This window comes from Cuculus canorus, chromosome Z (genome assembly GCF_017976375.1).
Source record: "Cuculus canorus isolate bCucCan1 chromosome Z, bCucCan1.pri, whole genome shotgun sequence".
NCBI lineage: Eukaryota > Metazoa > Chordata > Aves > Cuculiformes > Cuculidae > Cuculus > Cuculus canorus.
In genome coordinates, this window is record NC_071441.1 from 24,187,427 (window position 1) to 24,210,130 (window position 22,704).

Consider the following 22,704-nt stretch of genomic DNA (forward strand, 5'->3'; position numbering starts at 1 on the left):
TGCTGTACTGGGAAGACAGAGAGAAAATGATCGTTCTGCAGTGAATAATTGGCACTTATTTTATGCTTTATAAAAGCTGATGATTTAAAAGTAAAACCTTTTATTAGATGCAGCAGGCTACCATGAAGTAATTCAAGCATCTTATTACAGTGCAGTTGAAATATGTAGTTTGTAACTTGTGTTTACATTTAAAAGAAAGGAAGATGCGTTGTGCCATAGCAGAAGCAGAATCATTATGTGATGAGCGCTAGAATGCCATTACCTGAGTAAGCACAGACGATTGTCTGACTTCTCAAGAGCTGTAGATGGATGGATTTTAAATGAGTAATTAAATTAAGAAATGCTGTATAATTAAGTTCACAGATCATGAAGAATTTTCCTTGCTATTTTTGCTGTGCAAAGAAATTACTTTTCTCTTCTGTATTTAGTTATTATAGCTCTTTCTGGTACCTTTTGAAGTGGGAATAGCCCAATGAAACCTCACTGATGCCATGGTAAAGAAAACCCAGCCTGGTGTTTTTTCATTTACATATATGGAGGGAATCACACGTTCTGCTTTTGTAATGTTACCTTCTACCTTTCTTACCTGTACTTTGTAACCTGTTCTTATTAACTGCTGACTTAGTTCTCAGTGCTGTCAATATCATTATAGAAAAGGTGTTGACGAACCAACTTGTCACCAACCTCCAGAACAAGGTATCTTCCACAGGGTCTGTTAAAACGTACCAAGAAACCCTGTAAGGTACAGGTTCATCAAATAAGGAAGAACGTTATTTTATTGCCCTGTGCAGGTTTTCAAGACTACAGAAATTTTCCTAACCTTCATAACACTGAAAGCAGTTCTTGAGGTAGCAAAGAGTTTTTGTGGAAAGATGCTGAGGGTGGCCTGCATAAATATTTACTGTTCTGTTCATGAAAATTTCTCCTGCAAACTGGATGATCTTAATCTCTCATTTTAGAACTCTTCTACTTTGTGTGAAATCCTTCTCCTCCCCTTCCCTTACCTCCAAATGTTAATTTGGCCAAGCATATTTTTCTTTGCTGAATGTGAGGCTGAGGATGTGAGATGTCAGAAATGTACATTTTTGTCTCTTTTGTAAAAGAGACTCTCTCAGTAAGGTTAGTTGTTATGTCCAGTTTTGAACAGAATTTCTATCATGGCATGGAGAAAACTTTCCTATGCCATAGTAAAACTGGTAGAATCTGCCAGGTTTTTTTTTTTTAAAAAAAAAAAAAAAGTATTTTTGGCCAAATGGCATTCTCTCTCAAACTGTTAAGAAATTCCTAAACATCTCTAAATTGACTCTATAGTGTACGAGCAGTTACTATTTCTGGTTATGATTCACATGCCCTAAACTGTAAAAATATTTCTGCAGTTATTAATGCTATGTATTTTGTGCACTCTCAGCTATCTTTACAGAGGGCATCTGAATGGTCAGAAGCTGTTACATCGAAGAGATTCCAGGGAAGAACAAGACATTATCATGCTGTTTCATTTCAGCTGTTTAAACAGAGCTTGGATCAGTCATCTCCTTGATTGTCTTACATGAGATGCCCAGTGTCATAATAGCTTCAGTTTTATTGCTTTTGTCTGCAGTTTGCAGGAGGCTATGAAGCTCATGTGTAATGAGGAATGTGAGAGGGTTGTGGGTTTCAGACATTTCCTTGGACAGTTTGATGCTGGAAAAGTGTTGTTGCATTTTGCCTGTAAAAATGAAGGTATACGTCTCCTCAGCAGTAGTGCCTAGGGAATGTCAAGCCTATAGTCGTGGTAGGTTGAACTAGCATGATGATGTATACTTTGCATAAAAATAGTTTCAGACTTAACCAGGCACACTTACAGCTCAAATATGCAAGAGAGAGAGAAGTTGAGGAGAAAGTAGATAACTACTCTTTGCACAATGAACAGTGATATAGAAACATTAACAGTCTTATTTCAAAAAATGTCTAGCTCTGTCAGCTTGTGTGGTCAGTACATCTGGTCCCAATCCTGCAGTCTTTTAGAGGTAAAAATTCTCTAAATTTTTTTTGTCAGGACAGCAAAATTGAGACTTCTGGTTTGTGTTTTGTTTATTCTTCAGGCTTCAAATTTTATGATAATCCTAAAGCTTGTTGTTGATAAGGTATTAAGGGCATAATGTCCTGATTTAAAAATGTTTTTTTTTTACTCATACTCCCACAATGTAAGAGGAGGAAACACTCATTGGGAATTCTAATTGCTCATTTTGCTCTGTTTCACAGAAGCATCTTCATATGTTAAAGTGAGATGGAAAAAAATGAGCTTCACAAAACAACATTATACAGCAAATAAGAATAAGAAATTTATCTGTTACTCCTAAAGATAAGTACAATGTATGTTATAAGAGCAAAATACATGCCCTTTTTTCATTACTCACAGTAATTCTTTCTTCAGTTCCTCAGTAATTTTAAGCAGCGTTATCCCTTAGAGTGGCTGTGCTGTGGTAAGATAAGCTTGAGAATGAAATGCGAACTGTAGAGCAGCAAAGGCTTCAAACTCCCCTACTTTATGCTAAATAAAATAGGTCATCAGTCATAAGAGTGGAATGTACTGCCAGGTTATCTCAGCAAACGACTCCAGTTGTACTGATGCTGAAACTGTAAAAAGTCTGGGTGGTTTGTGGTAGAATTGATGCATGACCAGATTTTAGCGTGTCATGCGGTTATTGGAAATGAAAGTAAATGGTTGCATGGCCATCTGGTCACAAGAGCATGTTATGATTTTTCTGACAGCTCCGCCACTAGACACTGACTCGTGTTTGTGGTGAAAAGCAGGAGATATTATACCACTGAGGGTAGCCTTTCTGCCCTTAGAAATAAGAATTTGGCCTGTGCATTTTGACGTCTTCAAAAGCAGATGCTGTTGGCCTTCGTTCTCCTAATTGCTCCCACATGCTAAGCACTATCAGATAGTGGCTGTACCAGTTTCTTACTGAACATTTCTGTGGTGCAGTCTTCTCCAGGCTTGTATTTCTCCGTCAATGCTAAGACCACAGCTTGCTTTCCCGGGTGGCTCTTTTGAAAGTTCTAACACAGACAGGATTCGACGTGTCACGGCCTGTCATATTATGGACCATGTACTGCTAATAGAGAGTCTAATGCTTGAAGAGGTAGAAGTGGGTAATAACTCTTGAGAGCACTAATAGTGTATGTTCTCATACAATTTGTTTAATCTGATTTGTCAGATTGCGTATACTAATTATTTTCATAGTGCTGCTTGAATGTGGCATTCTTTTGGCTTTTAAAAGTGTGGCTATATTTGAATGTCAAGTAACGTGTGATAGGGCAAGAGGAAGTGGCCTCAAGTTGTACCAGGAGAGGTTTAGACTGGATATTAGAAAAAATTTCTTTACCAGAAAGCATTGGAAGCATTGGAAGCGTTGGAACAGGCTGCCCGGGGAAGTGGTGGGGTGTCCTTCCCTGGAGGTGTTCAAAAGACCAGTAGATGTGGCAGTCTGGGACATGGCTTAGTAGGGATTGTCTTGTTGGGTTGATGATTGGACTGGGTGATCTTAGAGGACTTCCAACCTTAGCGAGTCAGTGATTCTATGGTTCTGTTTATATATTTATGTTATGTATAGTTACATATATATGGTTGGAGTGAAGGGTGACGGCAGCAGTTTAAAACCCAGAGTAACTGCCATTTCAGCATAGTCACTGAGGCGAAAGGCTCTGGAGAGTACTGTCACACCAGGGAACCCTTCCTGAAGGTGTCAAAATCACAACCAGAACTGTGAGGGAGTTTTAGAAACCCAGGAGGAGGGAGAGTGCCCCAGCATCCCCCCTGTTTAGTGCAGGTGAAACGTGTGCTCTTGCTGAGCTCTCACTCCGTGCTGACACATCGAAGGCAGCGTGATGGGTGCCGGGGCCAGTCCCCCTGCCCTACAAGAGCCACCCTATGGGAGCATGGTGAACAGGTTCAGGCTAACAGGGGTATGGCTTGTCGGAAGGGTATGGCGAGACAGTTTGCGAGGCAGTTTGAGCAGGCAGGGCGAATGCAGGGGGAGCACAGTCTCTGGGCTCAGGACGTAAGTTCAGTTGGTGAGAGGGGGCCCAGCCATGGTATCCACCCAGTGGGAAGCTGCATCCTCTGCACCTACCAGGACAGGTGCATCAGCTCAAACGGAACTCCCAGGAAAACAAGCAACCATCCAGGTCTCTGGCTGCAGGAAGTGTCACCAGCTTGCACTGGAAACAAGAGGGCAGCAGCATCTTCTCAGCCTGGTGGCAGAGCTGTGAGAGGGAGTAAACAGGCTGAGGAGCGTCAGGTAGTCTGAGCAAGAGATAGACTGGTGGAACCACACCATGAGCTGTCTGAAACGTGGACAAATGCAACCAGCTGAAAAAGCCCCTTATTAAAGGGTTTCAGTATCCTCCCCCCACTAGGATGTAGGCAGGGGCTTAAAGAGAAGTAGTGAGTGGAAACAAGTCCACAGATGGGGCAGCAAGTGAAACCCCTCCTTGCCCCCACCTCCCCAGGTGCCTCTGCACAATAGATACGAGGCTTTAACTGTGGAGGACCAATCAGTGGACAATGTGGAAGCGCAAGAGCGCTCAGTCCCCCAGTGTGGGAAATTGGACAGGGAAGGGAAGAGACCAGCATGGCTGAGTCGAGGAGTGGAGACCAGGGGTGTAAAGCCCCTCCCACTGCTGGGGATGATCAGGTTTGTCACACGCGAGGAACCTGAACATATATAAGTCTACGGGACCGATGAGATGAATTCCAGGGTCCTGAGGGAATTGGCCAATGTGGTAGCCAAGCCACTCTGCATGATATTTGAAAAGTTATGGCAGTCAGGAGAAGTCCCTGGTGCTGGAAGAAGGGTAGTGTTGTGTTCTTTTTTAGAAAGGGTAGAAAAGTTGACCCTGGGAACTACCGACCTGTCAGACTCACCTCACAAGGGTTACTTTTTACCTCAGACAAAGTACACTGCTAAGCAGCTTCAAGGCAGAGTAAGACTGAAATATTTAGTAGCATTTCTGTCTCCCTGTTTCTTTTACAACCAACTACAAGTCCAACTTATTCTTGCCCTCAACCCTCCACAGGGTAAAATCGCTTGTTTATAATGAACACTTTAGTGGCACAGTTGTCTGCGCAGTGGACAGTAACTCTGAACACATGGGTCATTAGGCTAATTAGGCTCACTAACTGATTACATCAAGAGGCTACTGCTGTATTTTTATTTGCGGTTGTGATGTTTGAATTTAGACATTTGAAAATCTCACCTATCTGCATATCTTGTTATATTTTTGCTATTACACCAAGCAGAATAACTTGTAAATTTTGTATTGAATATTAATATACTACTATATATAATTAGCAGATAGACATAGAGGATCATACATGGTTTAATATCCCATGCAGACTGCAAGGTATTTGTGTCCTAAAATTCACTGCCAGTATGGAAAATATGGGGAGGAGGAAAGGAAGAAAAAGCGTTACTTTCTGCTGTAAAGTGATTGTCTTTAAAAACATTTTCCATTACGTTATTTCAAATGAAAGGAAAAATCCTACACATTTACAGGCTTTATTTTACATATCCCTTATATCCCATTCTGTAAAGTACATGGATACCTTTTGACAAATGTGGTACCCCTGGGATACAATCTAGCATAAAACATATCAGCATCTGGTCATTGTGCTGTGCAGTGTGCTCCTACACAGTACAGCATCAGGCTAAGTGGTGCTGTCCTTTTTTCTTGTATCTGCATATGTTTCATCCAGTCCTAACTCATCCAGTCTCTTTTCGCTTCTCTTTTTTTAATTTGCATACATCTCAGAAGCACAAAATGGCACACCACCCTGTCAGTCAATAGAGGGTGTCACCTCAGAAATAACCGGAGTTGTCCGGTTGTCTGAGGGTAATTGCTGTACTGTGGTGCTCTCCTACCCCTAATAGCAGGCAAGTGCTTTGACTCATATTGCTCTCAAACAGTGAGTGTGAGGTGCAGGACGTGAGAAGGAAAGAGCATTGAGATTAATTTATGTAGTACTCACGTAAGGAAGTTAAAGCTTCAGCCATTTCTAAATGTGCTGATATCAAACTGAAAATGGTGGATGACTTTGGAGTGCTCTATATGTAGTTAATAAATTATCAACACTGCCAACAGCATAAGGAATTATACAGAAAGTTTGGACATGGACTTCATGCTGCACAGACTGCAACCTTTTAGACATTGTGGCTGTAGGAACACCAGAACTAAAATGTACATCAGTACCAGCAGCATCTTATATACATTCTTTCCCTCACAAATTCCCTTTAACATCTTGTCTTTAGCAGATAACAACTAATTCAGTGGCACATTCTAGCAAATGCACTTTCAAATGTAGAAGGAATGAGTTCACAGTAGCACCGATTGCACAGCTGTTAAATCAATGAATAATATTCAAGCCATGTTTTGTTCTCTTGGCCTCTAGAAGATTCTGAATGTATCTAGCATGCTCACATTTCCAGATGTTAAGGACAAGGTTGACTTTCATCCAGCAGAAGGCACATAGACTGGCATACATTATGTAGAGTTATAAAATATGGCTTAAATGGATTTAATTGCTGTAAATTTCTTATGCTGTTATTTATTTTTTGGAGGGGCCTGAGTATGTCCTATTTATTTCTGCTAAAATTCAATTCCTTCCTGTACTGAGAGAAAGAAATTTCAAGACTCCCAAAGCTTTAATACTCTAGAACTTAGTAACTAGTTAATTTGCGTAACAAAGTCATGTATGCTGCTTTACCAGTCATCGTTGCATCACTGTTTGCATACTGCTAATCAGGTATTTGGACTCCATATTCCATGGAGATCCTAGGAATGGATCAGCAGACTGTGCCCTAGCACTCATCACCTGCTATACCTGCACATGAAATATTTCAGTGTTTTTCAAAGTTGATGTTTAGTGCGCGCGAGTTAGTTGGATCAGTAGCCGAGACTAAACATGATTTTTCAAAAGGAGCGAATGTGTGCTCTGCCTGGCAGCTTAAACCACTGCTACAGAAAACACAGTTTTGTGCTGAAATGGAGCAGGTAAGCTTAAGCAGCACAGTGAAGTGGTTTAAGAAACCATATGATGGTTTAAGCCACCTATCACCTGTACACAGATTGAGTCTGCTATGTGATGAAGCATGCATGTGCCAAGTGTAGCAGTGGGAGGGAAGAGATCATGTTTTCTGCTGAACTTAGAAGCTGTGTGGACAGAGCAAGTGTGTGATAATGTATGTAGTGGACATCATAAAATGGATCATGATCCATAAACATGCTGTACCTGTGCTCCTGATTAGGATGCTAACTGGATGGATAGATGTGCTGTGTTCTCTCCTTCTTTTTTGCTCTGAGTACTGTCATACTCCTCTGCATATGGTTTTAAGATCCAACACTCACCTGCATAAAAGTGCAGCAACAAAATTTAAGGCTGCAATTCTATCTAGAGGAAGCATTTTTCTCTTAAGGCTTCTAATAATTGCTTTGAAAACATGAGAGAAATATGGAGATTTGAGTGAATGTATAATCTCAGAGCTTACACTCTCCTTCTAAAATATAAACCCATTATTTATTTATGGTTACAGAGCATAATAGGTTAGGAGGTGGCAACTGATGGTGTTCCAGATGGGCAGACTGGTGCCGTGCACCTCTCTAGGCAAAAATATGAAAAGGCGCCATAGAGTCAATGGTCTTCTATTAGCTTTGCTCCTCCCTCAGACTTTCCTTATCCCCACTCAGCTGAGTGATCCGCTTACACTGAAGAAACACTTAGGCCATTACCAAATTTTTTGGCAGTCTTGGAAATAGAGCACAGATGTCCTCTTTTCTCTGTGGCAGCGCAGTGTAGGGCAAGCCTCCCACTACTGCTGCTTGGAGAACTTGTAAGGATTGTGGGTTTGAATCCAGATCTCTTTGCAGAGGAATTAAAAACTTGCGAGCATTTTATTGCACACAGGTCCGCTAAAGAGGTCATGGTACTGCTGTCAACTGAAGTAGAAATACTGTGTCAGAGTAGATAACATACATAAATAGATTATCTGCTCCTTTTCTGTACTGAAAAAAAAGGCAGAGATTGGCACGTCTTCTCAATGCCAATTTCTTTTCTGTTTCTCATACTGGTAGCCCGCAGACAGAGTGTGTTAAAAAAGCACACAGTGTTCTTACTGTCCTCAGCTCTCTCGCGGCTTTTGAGCTTTTGCCAGCTTCTCTTTGCCAGCTCCTGAGGCCACTCTAAACTGCAAAGATGCTGGGGTTGTGACCAGCTTTCTCGCTGAAACTTTGCAGAGAAGTGTGTGGTTAATAAACTAGTGAAACTTCAGTGATACTTAACTGCCTGAAATGGATTCTCTTGGATATCATGGATGCATTGCAGTGTTTCAGCTGTCAGTAGACCTCTGTAACTGGAATCTGTAATATTGATTTGAATTTTTGTTTGCCCTAGGGTACTGCTTACCTCATCTGTTGTGATGGGTGCCTCTGTGCAAGGGCTTTCCATACAAAGATACAACACAGGACACTAGTACACCAGCACTTCCTCAGCAGTTCTTTTCCTGTTCTCACCCTGCTTTATTTCACTTACCAGTGGACAGCCTCCAATGTAATGCAGTGGCATTGCAGCAAAGGCTCTGCAGTACCTCGTGTCAGTGCAGAAGCTTGCGGCATACTTTCATATTGTGCGCTAGTGCTGAGTGTGAATGACTCTTGATGTGATGCTGGAGTTGCAGGAATTCTGCAGTGCGATCCCTGCTAGCAGTCATAAAGCAAACTGCTAGCTCAGATTGGTCAAAGAAGGGCTTGATCCTCTTCCCTCTCCTTTGGCAGCTTTAGCTGAAAAAAACCCAAAACCAAACCACAAATTAGTGATAGATTCTAAAAGAGGAGAGTAGGAGCACAGGACAGGTTCACAATGCTTATTTCTTATTCTACAACAATGCTAGATGTTTGGATCCTGATCTCTTTTTATCCTTCTTGGAGAGAAATAATTCCACTGATCCATTTAGCTTTTTCTCTAGACCATCACTGGTGTTACTGAACATCCTATCCCACAAAGAATTTCCTTCATGGCTTGGTAGGCTTTAGCAACGGCTTGTCTTTAGCATTGCTAGTCCTGTGTCTTATGATGTCACGTCTGTAGCCAATTTCTTTGGCTTTTTGACCTGCCTTCAGACTGCTAGTGGGACTTGTAACAGTGGTAGGGCTATGGGCCGTACTACTAGCAGCTGTGAGGACCAGCAAGGCCAAGCTACTGTATATATAGAGATGCTTTTTATATACTGGGAGATGCTTTTTTAGAGATGAAGCCTTGTAGAGGCTAGTTGTAGTCTTCCCTTTTCTCCTCGAGTTTCCAAAATTCAGTTCACTTCTTGATCAGTAGTGCACTTTATTGTTGACATTCTGCATCCAACAGCAGCGTCAAGGGAACTTGTAAGGGAGGATAAACCTACCCAGCCTGCGGCTGGTATGGTACTGTAGTGGGAACAGGCCAGAGAACAAAGATTTCTATCAGGGAGAGAGTTATTTCAGTGCTGTCAGGGGAAGGAGTATACTATTTCCTGATTAATATATCTGCTGAGTGACAGGAGGGAAAGGAAAAATAATCTCAGGTGTGTCTGGCAGATGCTTACCTTAACTACATCGTGAACGCTTCTGTAAAATATACATCTGATGACAAGCAAAACCAGATGCAAATTAAGGCTCACAATTTTCATGTGTGGTAGGCAAGCGTACTCATTTTGCCAAAGAGAAAGCAAAGCTTCAGTGACATCATCAAAGTCTCAGTGCAAACAGGAGATAAACAATGAAGATCCCTTGAGATTCTTGGATCTCTCAGTTTTTCCCTTTTACCTTTCACACTCTCTTCGTGACCTTTTGTTCTCTGGTAGCAGTGGAATTACTGTGCTCCCCAATTCTGCAAGAGAACGATCTGCTGATGAAGCCCAGCTGGCGTTGTGGACTGCCCTTGTAGTTGTACCATTTGAGGAAGAAACTTTACTAATGAAATGTAAACAGGCATTACTGTAGCTTACATTGAGCTGGGATCCTATTTTCATTTTACTGCTGAAGCAGCTTGTTTTGCACTCTCATGCCATGTCCTATTGACAATCCCTATTTTGCACAGGTGTATACAGATTGAAAGAAAAATAAAATTAAATTAAAATCATATTAAGTGCAAGGGAGAGCATGATAAGTTTTCTTGTCTTGTGAAATCTTTTGTGTTTAATGAAAGTATAAGTTTTACTCAGTTTCTGTAACCAGTGAGTGCCATGTAAGTATAAGGCTAATCAGACGCTTCTGATTTCTGGTGAGATTTATCACATCTGTTGAGTTTCCTGAAGATTTCCAAGACTAATAATATTGGATCGTTTGGGTTGTAATCAGAGCTTGTTGCATCTGGATGGCTCTTCTGGAAAAGCTTGAGCAAGATCACTCTACCTCAGCTGAAATCAGATGTTAATTTCCTTTCCAGTACAAGATAAGGTACTGCTATTTTCTTTACATTTCTGAAGACAAACTCTCATCAGACTAATCTGGAAGAGGTCCTTCTTTTCTTTTATATTCTAATGTCAATTGAAGAAAGAAGAGAAGTCTAAAATATAGCTAATTTACATATATGTTTTAGGTGGTTGTTTTATTTTAATTCCTATTCTAATTTATCCAAAATCACCAGAAAAATCTCCTCTCTTGCTTGCTGTTATTGCTGAGAGTGTAATTTGCCACAAGGAGGTATGCTTTAGTAGCTGCAGAGAACCAGAGCCATGACCATGAAAATGAATTGCACGTCATGTGTTTTCTGTGGTGACAAATACGAGACTGTAAATGCCAAACCCTGCAGGATGAGAGAGACAGAAAGATTAGCCTGCAAGTGGCAGTTTTGTCTTCTTCTAGCATGTGAAGTGACAAAATTTTAAAAAAAATCTTGATTAGAGACTGTGCTTTTTATAAATGTTCTTTTTCAGATGTTTTCTCTTCCTGAAGAGCCTACAGTGTTGACAAATCTTCACCATGTGTAGACAGAGTTCTTCCCATTAAAATGTGTATTTCTCAGTACTTTCATCTGCAAGTCAGCTGTGTCTTCTTTGTGTTTGCAAAGTTAACAGAGCATCACTGCCTTTGAGAGCGTGTTTGAAAATCTTTAATGAACCAGAAGATAATTCTGTTATTGTACTTGCATAGTGACAGGCAAAAGTCAGAAAGGCAAAAACTGCATGAAAGTACTATAAAAACCTGTGGAACACCAAAGAAGGTATCAGGAAAGATAATTCAATAGGGTGATTTGCATTTAACAAGCGCGAACTACAGAGAGTATTATTTTTCTCTGTTGTGAATTTATAAGTCCCATTCGTTACTGTTTCCTGTAGCTTTCAAATTAGTAAAGTTTTTGTTCTTACCACCCTGTCCATTGTGTGGCAATTTGATAGGACTGTAGCATCAACAGCCTTCCTTTTCAGGACTGAGAAGTTCTATCACAGGAACTGAACTATGTAGTAGATAAGGAACAATATGTAAGAACTATCTCCAAAATACCTGAATGGGAAGACTAGTTGAGGATGGCAGTATTGATAAAAGAAGTAGATCAGAGTTTGCAGTATGCTTTGAGTAAAATTGTTGCTGTGCTCCATATTTGGAGCTGTGAATTCGTGCTGTAGAGAAACCGTTACCTCCTCAGTGTGGTGTGACTGCTTTCAAAACAAGTGGTTCAGTTTGCATCGTGGGCAAAGGCAGTATATTGTGGTGATAATCTAGTCAAAGCTGGCTTTCTATTCCTATATAGAAGCAAAGCTGCTTTTTATACATGCTGCTAAACTATTATTTGAGCTGCAGACTTCAGGGAGTACTGTGGTAGGTTAATGCTAATCTTGCCGCATTTTCAAGTTTGGGTAGTGGCGTAACATGCTAGGCTTTCTGGTAGCAGTTATTTGAACTGTGAATTGTTCAGAGCCACTTTAGTATGATGCAGTGTCATGGTACTGAAGAACATAATTCTTATGGAATAGCTATCTAATGCACATTTGATCTAGATTTATATCTTGTCACTCGTGAGAGATGACAGAATAAGATTCATATGACCGTTACTAAAAGGACTGCTGTATGGGATATTGTACAAATGATCCATCACTGTATTCTGTAAAAGGCAACTGGAATTTTCAGCATGTTCATAGTGACTGCACAAGCATTTTCTTATTCTGTGTGGCATGCTGCATCATGACACAGTAACACAAAAACCAGTTAAATTGCACAACTATGTGAAAAATTGGACAAATGCCTCGAGAACTAAGACCCAGTAAGTTTCGTTGTTTCACGTGAAATCTATCGGGCAAACCACATTCCTGTCACTATGGCTGTCCAGATCCTGTCAACATTTACCCAAAAAATGCCTTTTTAATATTATCTGCCTGTAAAAAAAACCAAGTTTACTTTTCCCCCTAAGTGTAGGATTTATGTCACTTTTGTTGTCCCTGCTGAAACCATTCTGGACAGCAGAAGTTAAGTTAATGTTCTGCCTGAGTGGAAATGGGATCTTTATAATATAAATTGGAATTTGCTCTGAGGCACATAGCACTTGTTTTCAGTGTCTGTAATTTAAGTTCTCAACTTTGACTGCTGAGTGGCTGTGGCCTTCAAGAAAATAAATGTTATTTGAACTTTCCAAGTGTGATTTTGGTTCAACTGCTTTTTTCCTGTGGTCTGTCAGTGCTTTTCTAAAACAGACTTTTGTCTGGATGAGGGAGGTAAAGGTACTTCCTTGAAGGACTGTGATGTCTATACCCTGAAAGAGGAGTCACCCATCTCCAGAACAGCTGAAGACTTCACAGCTTATTTCACCTTTCACTGTGTTGTCTGTAACAGTACTTTACCAGGAGCTTTACAAATTAATTTTCTGCTTGGTACATTCTATCACTTTTTGTATTGATGGTGATTGTGAGGCTTATGTTGACACAATGACCAAAAATTGAAAGCATACTTTGAAGAAAGGGAAGACCTGCTGTTTTGGTCTGCAGTGATCACTGCAACAGACTACAGAGCTGTACTATTGAGAGTGTCATACTTTCCTCAGCTAGAGTAATGATGAATATGAACAGAAGGAGCAATTGCTATGGTTTGTAGATGTGAGATGGGATCTTTAGGGAATCCATGAGGATGAAAAGACATGTTTTTGCAAATCCTCATCAATTATGAAAATACCTCAAAGTGATGAAAAGGTAAAGCTACAGCTAGAAAGGGCTGGAACATTAATTGCCTTTGGGTACTTTGTATTCTTAGAGTTGAACTCAAGTTATTCAAAATACGTTTTGAATATTTTAGTACTGGCATATTTGCATACTGTTGTTTTCAGGAATTCAAAATTTTAATGGTAAAAAGCTGTGCAGATTTTGCCATATCATCAGTAGTGGGAGGTCACTTTGCAGAAGATTCATAGCACCTTTTAAAATGTTGAATCTATCCTTTGTCCACTGCAGAATTGTTCCTAACAATGCTGAGTTTGAAATCTTTCGGGATTTTGTGGTGCTTCAATCATCTCTGTAAGGCACAAGTTCAGTATCACAGACCACAAAAACTCATCTGCATTCAAATTACTGGCAAGAGAGTGTCTGCATGGATTTGCACATCTCTTTTGTATAGGGAAGGAGGGCTACGTAAAATTCTTTGGTTTTTTCTGGATGTTTCGTAGTATTGATGTCTCATTAATGTGTCATTTGGTCACTAAATTGCAAGGACCTGACAAAAGACAAACAGAGCTGATAGCCATTTCCTATTGCACAGGTAATTATAGCCTGCATTATTAAGTGCTTGGCCATGCTGCACTTGCAGCTTTGTTGGAGTAAACTGGAGTGAATTTGAAATTAATCAAGTGCCTGGATTTTATTAATCACATTTGAGTGATTGGGTCTGTGTCTTCTTTCTCTTAATATTAAAAGAAAGCTGTAGAAGTGTTAACACAGTGCTTGAAACAAGTGCATTGTTTCTTTCATTTCTCTGTGTTTATTACAGGAGTCACTTCACTGAAATCAGTAGTTATACTTAGTTAAAACAGTCTAAAGATGATTCAGAGACACATAGGAAAGTTTGTTAAAATAAATGGCGTTCAGTTAAAAAACCTAAAAATGGATGGAAAACAGAAAGGTGCGTGTCTTTTGAATTTCTTGTGACAAACACCAGCCCAGTGAAAGATTAGTATACTGACTGAATCAAGGATGTCTTACTTAGTTGTGAAGTTACACCAGTAAAACACTTTGTGACTGACAATGCAATTGCTAAAATCCATTTTGAATGGTGTTGCATAGCAGTTACCATTCAAAGCTGTTACTGTCACTTTTACTATCAGTGAAGGGAAACTCAGTTCAATATATTCCATTGAATCAGGGAAATAAAATGGTAGCAGAAAATCATTTTCTATTTAGTTTTCAAAGTGATTATTTTGTAAAAAACAGAGTATTTGCTGAAGTTACGACACCAAAGTTCCGTTTCATTCTTTCCAATAGATCTGCCAACTGATTATTTTATATATGACTTGTGAACCTCAAGCTCTTTTATGGTGTGAATGTAGGTGGTTTTAAACTATCTATCTATCTATCTATCTATCTATCTATCTATCTATCTATCTACTTACCTCCTTACCTACCCACCCACCCACCTATCACTTTTACGTATAAACTGGATTTTTAATGGTAAAGGCCTGGTTGTGGCTTGAATCAGTATGTTTCTGAGATTTCATAGGCATGGGTGCCTATTGCCTTCTGGGTGGCTAAAGTCAGGCCTTGCGACCTTCTTTTTGCTCTTTATTTAAGCATGATTATGTTCTTTGGTGTTGCGTTGATACACATTGGACAAAGTAGCTGGGGCCATTTTTCATCACTGATGAGAAATTTTTTTAGTGCCTTGGTTCCTTCCTCAGTTCGTTATAAAAAGTAACTTCCTTTTTCATTAGTACACATGACCATGGATTTTTCTGCCTACTGAATACAGATCTATGTTTGTTGATTAATTTCTTGATAAGTTCCAAGATACAGACATTCATTCAGTAGAGAAATAGAGGTATAGTGTTTCACAGACGTGATAGTGTGTAAGTCTGGCACCAGCAGAAGATTGAGTGTCTGAGACTTAAGCTGTTATATATTATTTTCTGATTGTTTAAATTGAAGTGTGTTTGAAATAAGTTTTTTAGACAGAAAATACATCTGAATATTGTACTGACTTACAGGAAAAAAACCCCAAACATTTCTCCAGGAAATCATGGTGACTAAATTTTTTGTTATTGCTGAATCTGTTTGTTGTTCCTTTTTTAACTGCAGAAAGTGAGTGAAAAAGTCGGAGGTGCAGAAGGAACCAAGCTAGATGATGACTTCAAAGAAATGGAACGAGTAAGTCTAAATACAGATGCATATATTCTTTATTACCATTCATTTTTCCTTTCTAGGATAGGAATTTCAAAGCTTTTCTCCCTGAATCACTTGAATAATTCTGAAAAACTTAACTTTTATTCAGCAGGACCGAGCTTTCAGTTTCTTATGGTTTTCTAACCAAGGCATACATAATATATGGCCAATATGATATATGCCAGTATTTCATTCAGAGAATGAGGCTACAAATTAGTTTCATTTGTCTCTGAAAAGAATCACACAATCATAGAATACCAGGTTGGAAGGGATCTAAAGGATCATCTGGTCCAAACCCTCTTGGCAAAAGCACAGTCTAGATGGTCTAGCACCCTGTCCAGCTGAATCTTAGAAGTGTCTAATGTTGAGGAATCCACCACTTCCCTAGGGAGGTTATTTCATTGGTCAGTTGTTCTGATTGTGACATTTTTTTCTCTTGTGTCCAGTTGAAATCTCCCCAGGAATAACTTGTACCCATTACCCCTCATCTTTTCCATGTGACTCTTTGTAAAAGGGGAGTCTCCATCTTCTTTGTAACCACCTTTTAAATAATGAAACATGGTGCTAATGTCTCCCCTAAGCCTTCTTATCTCAAGCCTGAACAAACCCAGTTCTCTCAGCCTTTCCTCATATGGCAGGCTTCCCAGTCCTTTGATTATCTTTGTAGCCCTTCTCTGGACCCTCTCCAGCCTGTCCACATCATTTTTGCATAGCAGAGACCAAAACGGAAAACAGTATTCCAGGTGTGGGCTGACAAGAGCTGAGTACAGGGGGATCTCTTCTTATGTCTGCCCTCAGGTGGTGCCCTTGTTGATGCAACCTAGCATCCTATTGACTTTCTGTGTTGCAGCAGCACACCATCTGCTCCTAATAAGCTTCTTGGACACCCAGGTGCCTTTCCACAGAGCTGCTCTCCAGCTGGATAGGTCCCAGCCTGTTCTGTTCTGCTGGGTTATTTTTTCCTGGGTGCAAAACCTTACACTTGTCTGGATTGAATTTCACAAGGAATTTCTTGTTAGCCCCAATTCCGGCTGACCCAGGTCTCCCTGAAGATCTTTCACCTCCAGAGTATCCACTTCCCCACCCAGTTTAGTATCATCAGCAAATTCATTGGGATGGACTTGATCCCATCATCCGTGTATGGAGTTACTACACAGCATTGAGACCAGTATCGATCCATGGGGGACCCCACTTGTGACAGGTTGCCAGTTTGAAAAGCAGGAATTTACCACCACTCTCTGGGTGCAGCCTCTCAGCCAGTTTTCACACTCCATATAGAGCACTTGTCTCAATTGTAATACATCTGTTTCTGTAGGAGGTGGCCATGGGAAACTAGCAAAAGCCTTGGAGAAATCCAGCTTGATGATGTCCACTGCTCACCCAACATCAGCTGAGCAGGTTTTTTTGTCATAAAAGATGATCAGGTTTGTCAAGCATAGTTTGCCCTTGGTAAATCTGTGCTGGCTGTTCCCAATCACATACTTCATTTGACTTGTGAGAGTCCCCAGGAGGATTCATTCTGTAACCTTGCCAGGGACTGAGGTAAGACTGGTGAGCCTGTAATTTCCTGGATCCTTCTTGTAGTTAGGGGTGACATGAGCCTTCCCTCAGTTTTCTGATACATCCCTTAATCTCCACGACTTCTCAAAGACTATGGGCAGCAGTCTCACAATGACATCAACCAGCCCCTTTTACAGCCTCAGATGGATAACCTAGGGGCCCATTGATTTGTAAGGGTCAAGCTCACGGAGTAGTTCAGATATCCAATCTTCCTTCACTGACAGTGGGTCTATGTTTGCATCAACCTGGCTTTCTGTTCCCAGGGCCTGAGGCCAAACTGTGCTGGTAAAGACAGAGGTGAAGAAAGTATTGAGAGCCTCTGCCTTTTCTGTTTCTGACTAATTCACGTCTCCTGTTTAACAGAGGTCTGTGTTTTCCTTCTGTTTCTGTTTGTTGTTCATGTACCTGAAGAACCTTTTCTTGTACTTTCTGACACCTCTGAGCAATTTCTATTCAACCTGAGATTTTCTTTTCTAACTGCATCTCTGCACACCCTGGCAATGCCCTTGTAGTTCTCAATGGGTATTCATCCACTTTTCCATCTCTTGTATGGTTCTTTTTTGGTTTTGAGCAGACTCAGAAGCTCCCAATTAAGCCAAGAGGGTCTCTTGCTCCTCCTACTTCCCTTACCTGTAAAGAGATGAACTGTGTTTGTGCTTCCAGGAAAGCATGCTTGAAAAAGTCACAGCACTTGCTAGGACTCAGAAGCTCCCAATTAAGCCAAGAGGGTCTCTTGCTCCACCTACTTCCCTTACCTGTAAAGAGATGAACTGTGTTTGTGCTTCCAGGAAAGCATGCTTGAAAAAGTCACAGCACTTGCTAGGTCCTTTATCCTCCATGGAAGCTTCCCATGGAATCCCTCCCAGCTGAGTTCTGATTGAGCTGAACTTTGCTCTTCTGAAATCTAAAACCTTTATCTTAATACTAACCTTCAGTGTGCTCAATAGGGTGCTGAGCTCCACACTACTGTTATCTCTGCAGCAAAGGCTGTCACTAACGGAGACATTAAAACAGCAGAAGTCTGCATACAAGGTGGTAATTTCAATGGCAACTGAAGTTTCAATGGCAATTGGGTGCCTGTGATTCTCAGCTGCTTGAGGATCAGTCAGGAGTGCAAGAGCTATCCTGCTGAAGGGGCTTAGCAGTGAACTGGAATAGCAATTCATGTGTTCAAAGATCTTGTTAGGCAATCTCCAGTGGCAAAGGCTGGCAGTGGTAGAACTGCGTGTTTCTGTGGAGGGTGAAAAAAAAGCTAATATTTCCATTGGAAAGATCAGTAGGGGCAGGGTTATTTCTGCCTTCTGGTACTGACAAATCTTGTAACACAAGCTGCTGCTAGGTCATTTGTAGGATGCTTATCTGCTGTTTAACTCTGATCAAGAGAAACAGAAGCTACTTGTCTGTCCATTTGTATAGTGAGATGGGGAAAAAGCTTTGGCTGAAGAGTAAAGGAAAAGGGCATATCCTTTGTACTTCTTACAATGAAAGTACTGCAGAGTTGGTGTCTGTCTTTCTTCCCAGCTCCTCTTTGAATGTATAGTAAGTATAGGCACTGCTGTCAAAACGGGAAGCGGTTAATGAATATTCAAAAAACTGATGCAAGGTTTGCACTGGAAAATAGGACATTGCAGCAGCAAGGAGTGAGTCCCATGTAGTGCTTGTGGTTGGCATGAGTTGGCAGCCCAGGAGGTAAGAGCACTAAGACTTGAGAAGAGAAAAGAGTAAACACATCAATTGCCTTCATGCTCTGTTCCTGGACCCACGTTCCTTGCCAGCTTTTCTGCAGGTAGTGGACACACTCCTTCTGCCTATCTATCCCCGGCCTTCTGTTTCATTGCCCCTACTCTCCTTTGCAGCTTTCTATCCATTTCTGGGCTCCCAATCAGGCATCTCAGGTACTTATTCACCCAGGGCTGGCAGACCTCCTCTGCTTGTTTGTGTAAAGCACAGGGCAAGACCTGGCAGATGGCTGTGGCAACAGGAAACAGAAGAGAGGTCAGTCACAGTGGGCTACAACCAACCTGTCTCGGGTGTTCTTTTTTAAAATAGGAACTTGTTATTATGGTAAAGGAGTTCACTCAGTGGGACACAAGCTACCCTGCAGAGAAATGCAGTGTGTCATCATAAATGCAGAGTACAGGACAGGTTACATGGATTCCCAAATCTGCCAAAGCAGCATTTTTTTCTTTGACATCTGACTCTGAAAGGGAGAATAGTTGCATACTTAGCTATATACAGCTTTTGAAGCTTATAAGAGTACTTCTTCAGAAAGGAAGAATTCCTGTTACAGGAGAAGAAGGTAATGCTGTTCAGTTCTAGGTATTTTAAATTCCTAAATGTAAAATAATTATTCATGGAGTCAGCTAGGGGACATAAATGGTCAGTGCGTCCACGCTGATAGGTTTGTTGAAATTAGAAACTGATAGCTAGTCTTCCTTACCCCACTTTTACCAGACCTTGCTCTGAAAGAGGTAGGCAGCCCATTCACCATATCACCATATCACTGGTGGCTGGTGTTGATTGATACCTGCTTTCCCCTTATTTTACCAGCTATTAGGTAAAATAGATCTCCACCTATTAGGAGATCAAAGGTGGCTAATTCTTCAAATATATTTCAGTGACAGTTCTATCAAAAATTTTCCCTATCGTGGACGCTTCCCAGGGTGATGTAAAGCATCAACACAGTACAATGAGTCATATCAAATTTGTAACATATGCCGAGGTACTTTGTACTAATGGCCTCACTTGAGAATGGGTCTGCTGTAAACTGAAACAGTGGACTCACACTTTGGTACTTTTTCAGGTATTAACACCATTCTGGTACCAGAGCTGTTCTTAGGGACACAAAAAATAAAGTTAGAGGAAGAGTCAAAAGAATTTATAAGAACACAAAGAAAAGGGGAAAACGTCTTCCTTTTGTCTAATCTTTTTTTCGTGTTTCTTTTTGTTTAACTCTCTTGTTCTTTAGAAAGTGGATGTTACCAGCAGGGCAGTTGTGGAAATAATGGCAAAGACCATAGAGTATCTTCAGCCCAATCCAGGTAATGTAATTTCACAGTCGCATATTACTTGCACAGTAGAGCACTTTTTTAGAATACTCTTTCTCACCAATAAATATAGTCATATAGTCTTAACAGTTTTCATCCTCACTGGCATAAAAATTAACACAGAATCAGTGAAATTACCATGAAGTAAAAGACAGAGATAAGTACAGGCTTCCGTGTTAGGCTGTCAGGAGGAATAGATACTGGCTTTGGGAAGCTGGTTTTACTTCCATGTGTTCTTGCTTTTGGTAAGGGGACAGCATATGCCTAGAAACCAGCTGTATTTACTTGCAGGGATCTGAATGTCATCACTGTGAGCATGGGGAACCCCCTGGGAGTTGGAGATGACTGTGACTCCCCATAGGTGGCAGAGCAGGGCCTGGGAGACAGGGCCCATCCCAATCCTTCAGCCAGGAGCAGGACAGACACAGGGCACTAGGGCAGCAGCAGCCCTGGGCATCACACACCTCCCTGGTTATGGGGATGGGGTCCAAGGCCAGGTAATCAGCCCATGGGTGGAGATCAGGATCAAGCATGGCGAGGCAGTCTGCATGAGATATCTCTCTTCTGCAGTCCCAGTTATTCACCTTGTGTGAGGGAAAAGGACCAGGCAGTCCTTGCAGACCATAGGAAGGAAGACAAAGTTCTGAAGCAACTTCCTCCAGGGCATACAATGAGATGTAACAACACCTTTCACCTGGTCCTCTAGTGGTTTCCCATTAGAGTTACTACAAAAGGGAGGGTGCGGAAGGGCTGTTGATGTTCAATGGGAGAAAAGTGCAGATGAATAGACATAATCAGAGATGACTAAATTGAACCTTGAAAATAGAAGTAAATGGTTGGTTCAATGGGGAGATGAAAGAAAGGTTTTATGATTGCACTGATGGAGAGCTGCATGTTCCTCTCTTGCCAAAATAGCTTCACAAAGAGGAGTGATCTAGAGCTGTTACAATCAAGTAAACCATTAAATTCCAGTACTTGAAGATTTCTGTTTTGATCTAGGAACATAAGGGGTTTGAGACTAGCGTAAGTCAATGCCAGCATCACCAATGGGGTCAACAGAGTTATGCTTGTGCAAAATTAGCATGAAGGTAAAATGAGGCCCTCTACCTACCATAAGTATCTTAGAGGTTTATGGAAGTACAGACCAAATTCCCTCATTCAGTAAGAGGAATTTCTTTCCTAATATCTGGAAACAAATTTGAAATGGTGTGAAATATTTTAACTGCAGTGTGACAGGATGAAGGACTGGTGCTGGTATGGCTTGATTTGTGGTATTTTTCTGTTTAGACTACAGAGGAAAGGATGATAGTTTGATGATTGTGCCAGTGGATTGAAAAAAGCGAAGAATAATATTTACAGGTTCAAGTACTGCCAGAGAGAAAATTATGATGACTAGAATGGTTTCTATGTCAACAGATGAAATACTGGTGGAGTCCACAGCTTCATTACTCATCCTCAACAAGTGCTCTGCAGGAAAAGCAATAGGATTGACAAACATTATGAAGCTAGTGATGGAATTGTTAACTACTGTCAGCTGCTGTTGTGCAACATTGTATAGACTAAGTAATAAACCCTGGCTGTTTAGTTTCTCACTAGTTGTGTTCCTGACACATCTGAGTGATTACTATTGCTGTGAATCATGAAGGAGGCTCCCAGCAACAGCAGAGAACAAAATTTCTGGAAGTTGCTAAGGGTGTGATCTCAGGCACTTCAAGCTATGTAAGTTTGCAATGCTGGAAGAAAGAGCAGTTTCCATACTCTTAGCTACACATCCCTTCATCTGCTTGTGGCAAGGATCAGAAAATTAAAATTGTAATAGGCAGGAGAAAGACTTACTTTCTTGCATATCAAATGTGATCACATTATTCATTCCACAGTAGCAGATGGAGTGAGAGGAAAGGAAGACTGACTTTTTTCAGCTATCATCTGATCTTAGATTGTTTCGTGCCAATTGCAGTAGGGCTTGCTATAGTGAGAAGAGTTGCATAGAAAAATAATTTTTTTCAATAAAATAAAAAATTTACTCTTCAAAATTATCCCTACAACTATATTACTGTTAACTTGGGGCACAAAAAGATGCCAATTTCCACTATTTACCCTTTGCTTTCTCGTTTTCATAAAAAATAGAAACATTACATTGGGAAGAGGGGGGAAATTTAATTAAAAAAAAGTATCTTTAACAGCAATAGTTAACAGAAGATTTTCTTTAAAAGTTTAGCTGGCTTATAATAGGAAGAAGAGAGTTTCAAATGTAACACACAGTCCTTGATGAGTCATATGTGCCCTGTAAACATCAATATGCCTGAATACCATAGCACTGCAGTGCTAGAGATCAGTTGGCTTTGTGGTGTTTTGAGGGATCAATAAATGAAGTATGTAGCATTGTCTAACTTCATTAAACATGCTGGAAGGAAAAAGGAAATTTAAAAAAGAAAAAATGCTGGAAGGAAAAAGGAAAATTAAAAAAGAAGAAAAGAAAAAAGGGAAAAGGAAAGGGAAGGGAAAAGGACGTTAAAGCGAAGGCGAATTTACTGAAAGAGATGTTGGGCTGAAGTTAGTGTGAATGAAAAAGACAGTTTTGTAGACTTCCCAGTTACAAGAAAAATAGCGAAGAATGGCTGAAAATAACTAAAATTGAACATAATGAAGTCTCAGAGATTTTCCATGTAGATATATACATGACCATAATTTCAGGAATACCAGGTGCAGTATGAACGAGACTGAAAGTA

The 22,704-nt window shown here is 40.6% G+C and overlaps 1 protein-coding gene across 1 annotated transcript in view; it reads left to right on the forward strand.

Annotated features, from left to right (window-relative positions):
* SH3GL2 (SH3 domain containing GRB2 like 2, endophilin A1) overlaps window positions 1–22,704 on the forward strand; it is an 88,918-nt gene that overhangs the window by 51,204 nt on the left and 15,010 nt on the right. Inside the window, exons 2-3 of the mRNA XM_054053935.1 lie at window positions 15,285–15,353; window positions 19,897–19,969. Coding sequence (XP_053909910.1) covers window positions 15,285–15,353; window positions 19,897–19,969 — 142 coding nt within the window. The remainder of the gene's footprint in view (window positions 1–15,284; window positions 15,354–19,896; window positions 19,970–22,704) is intronic.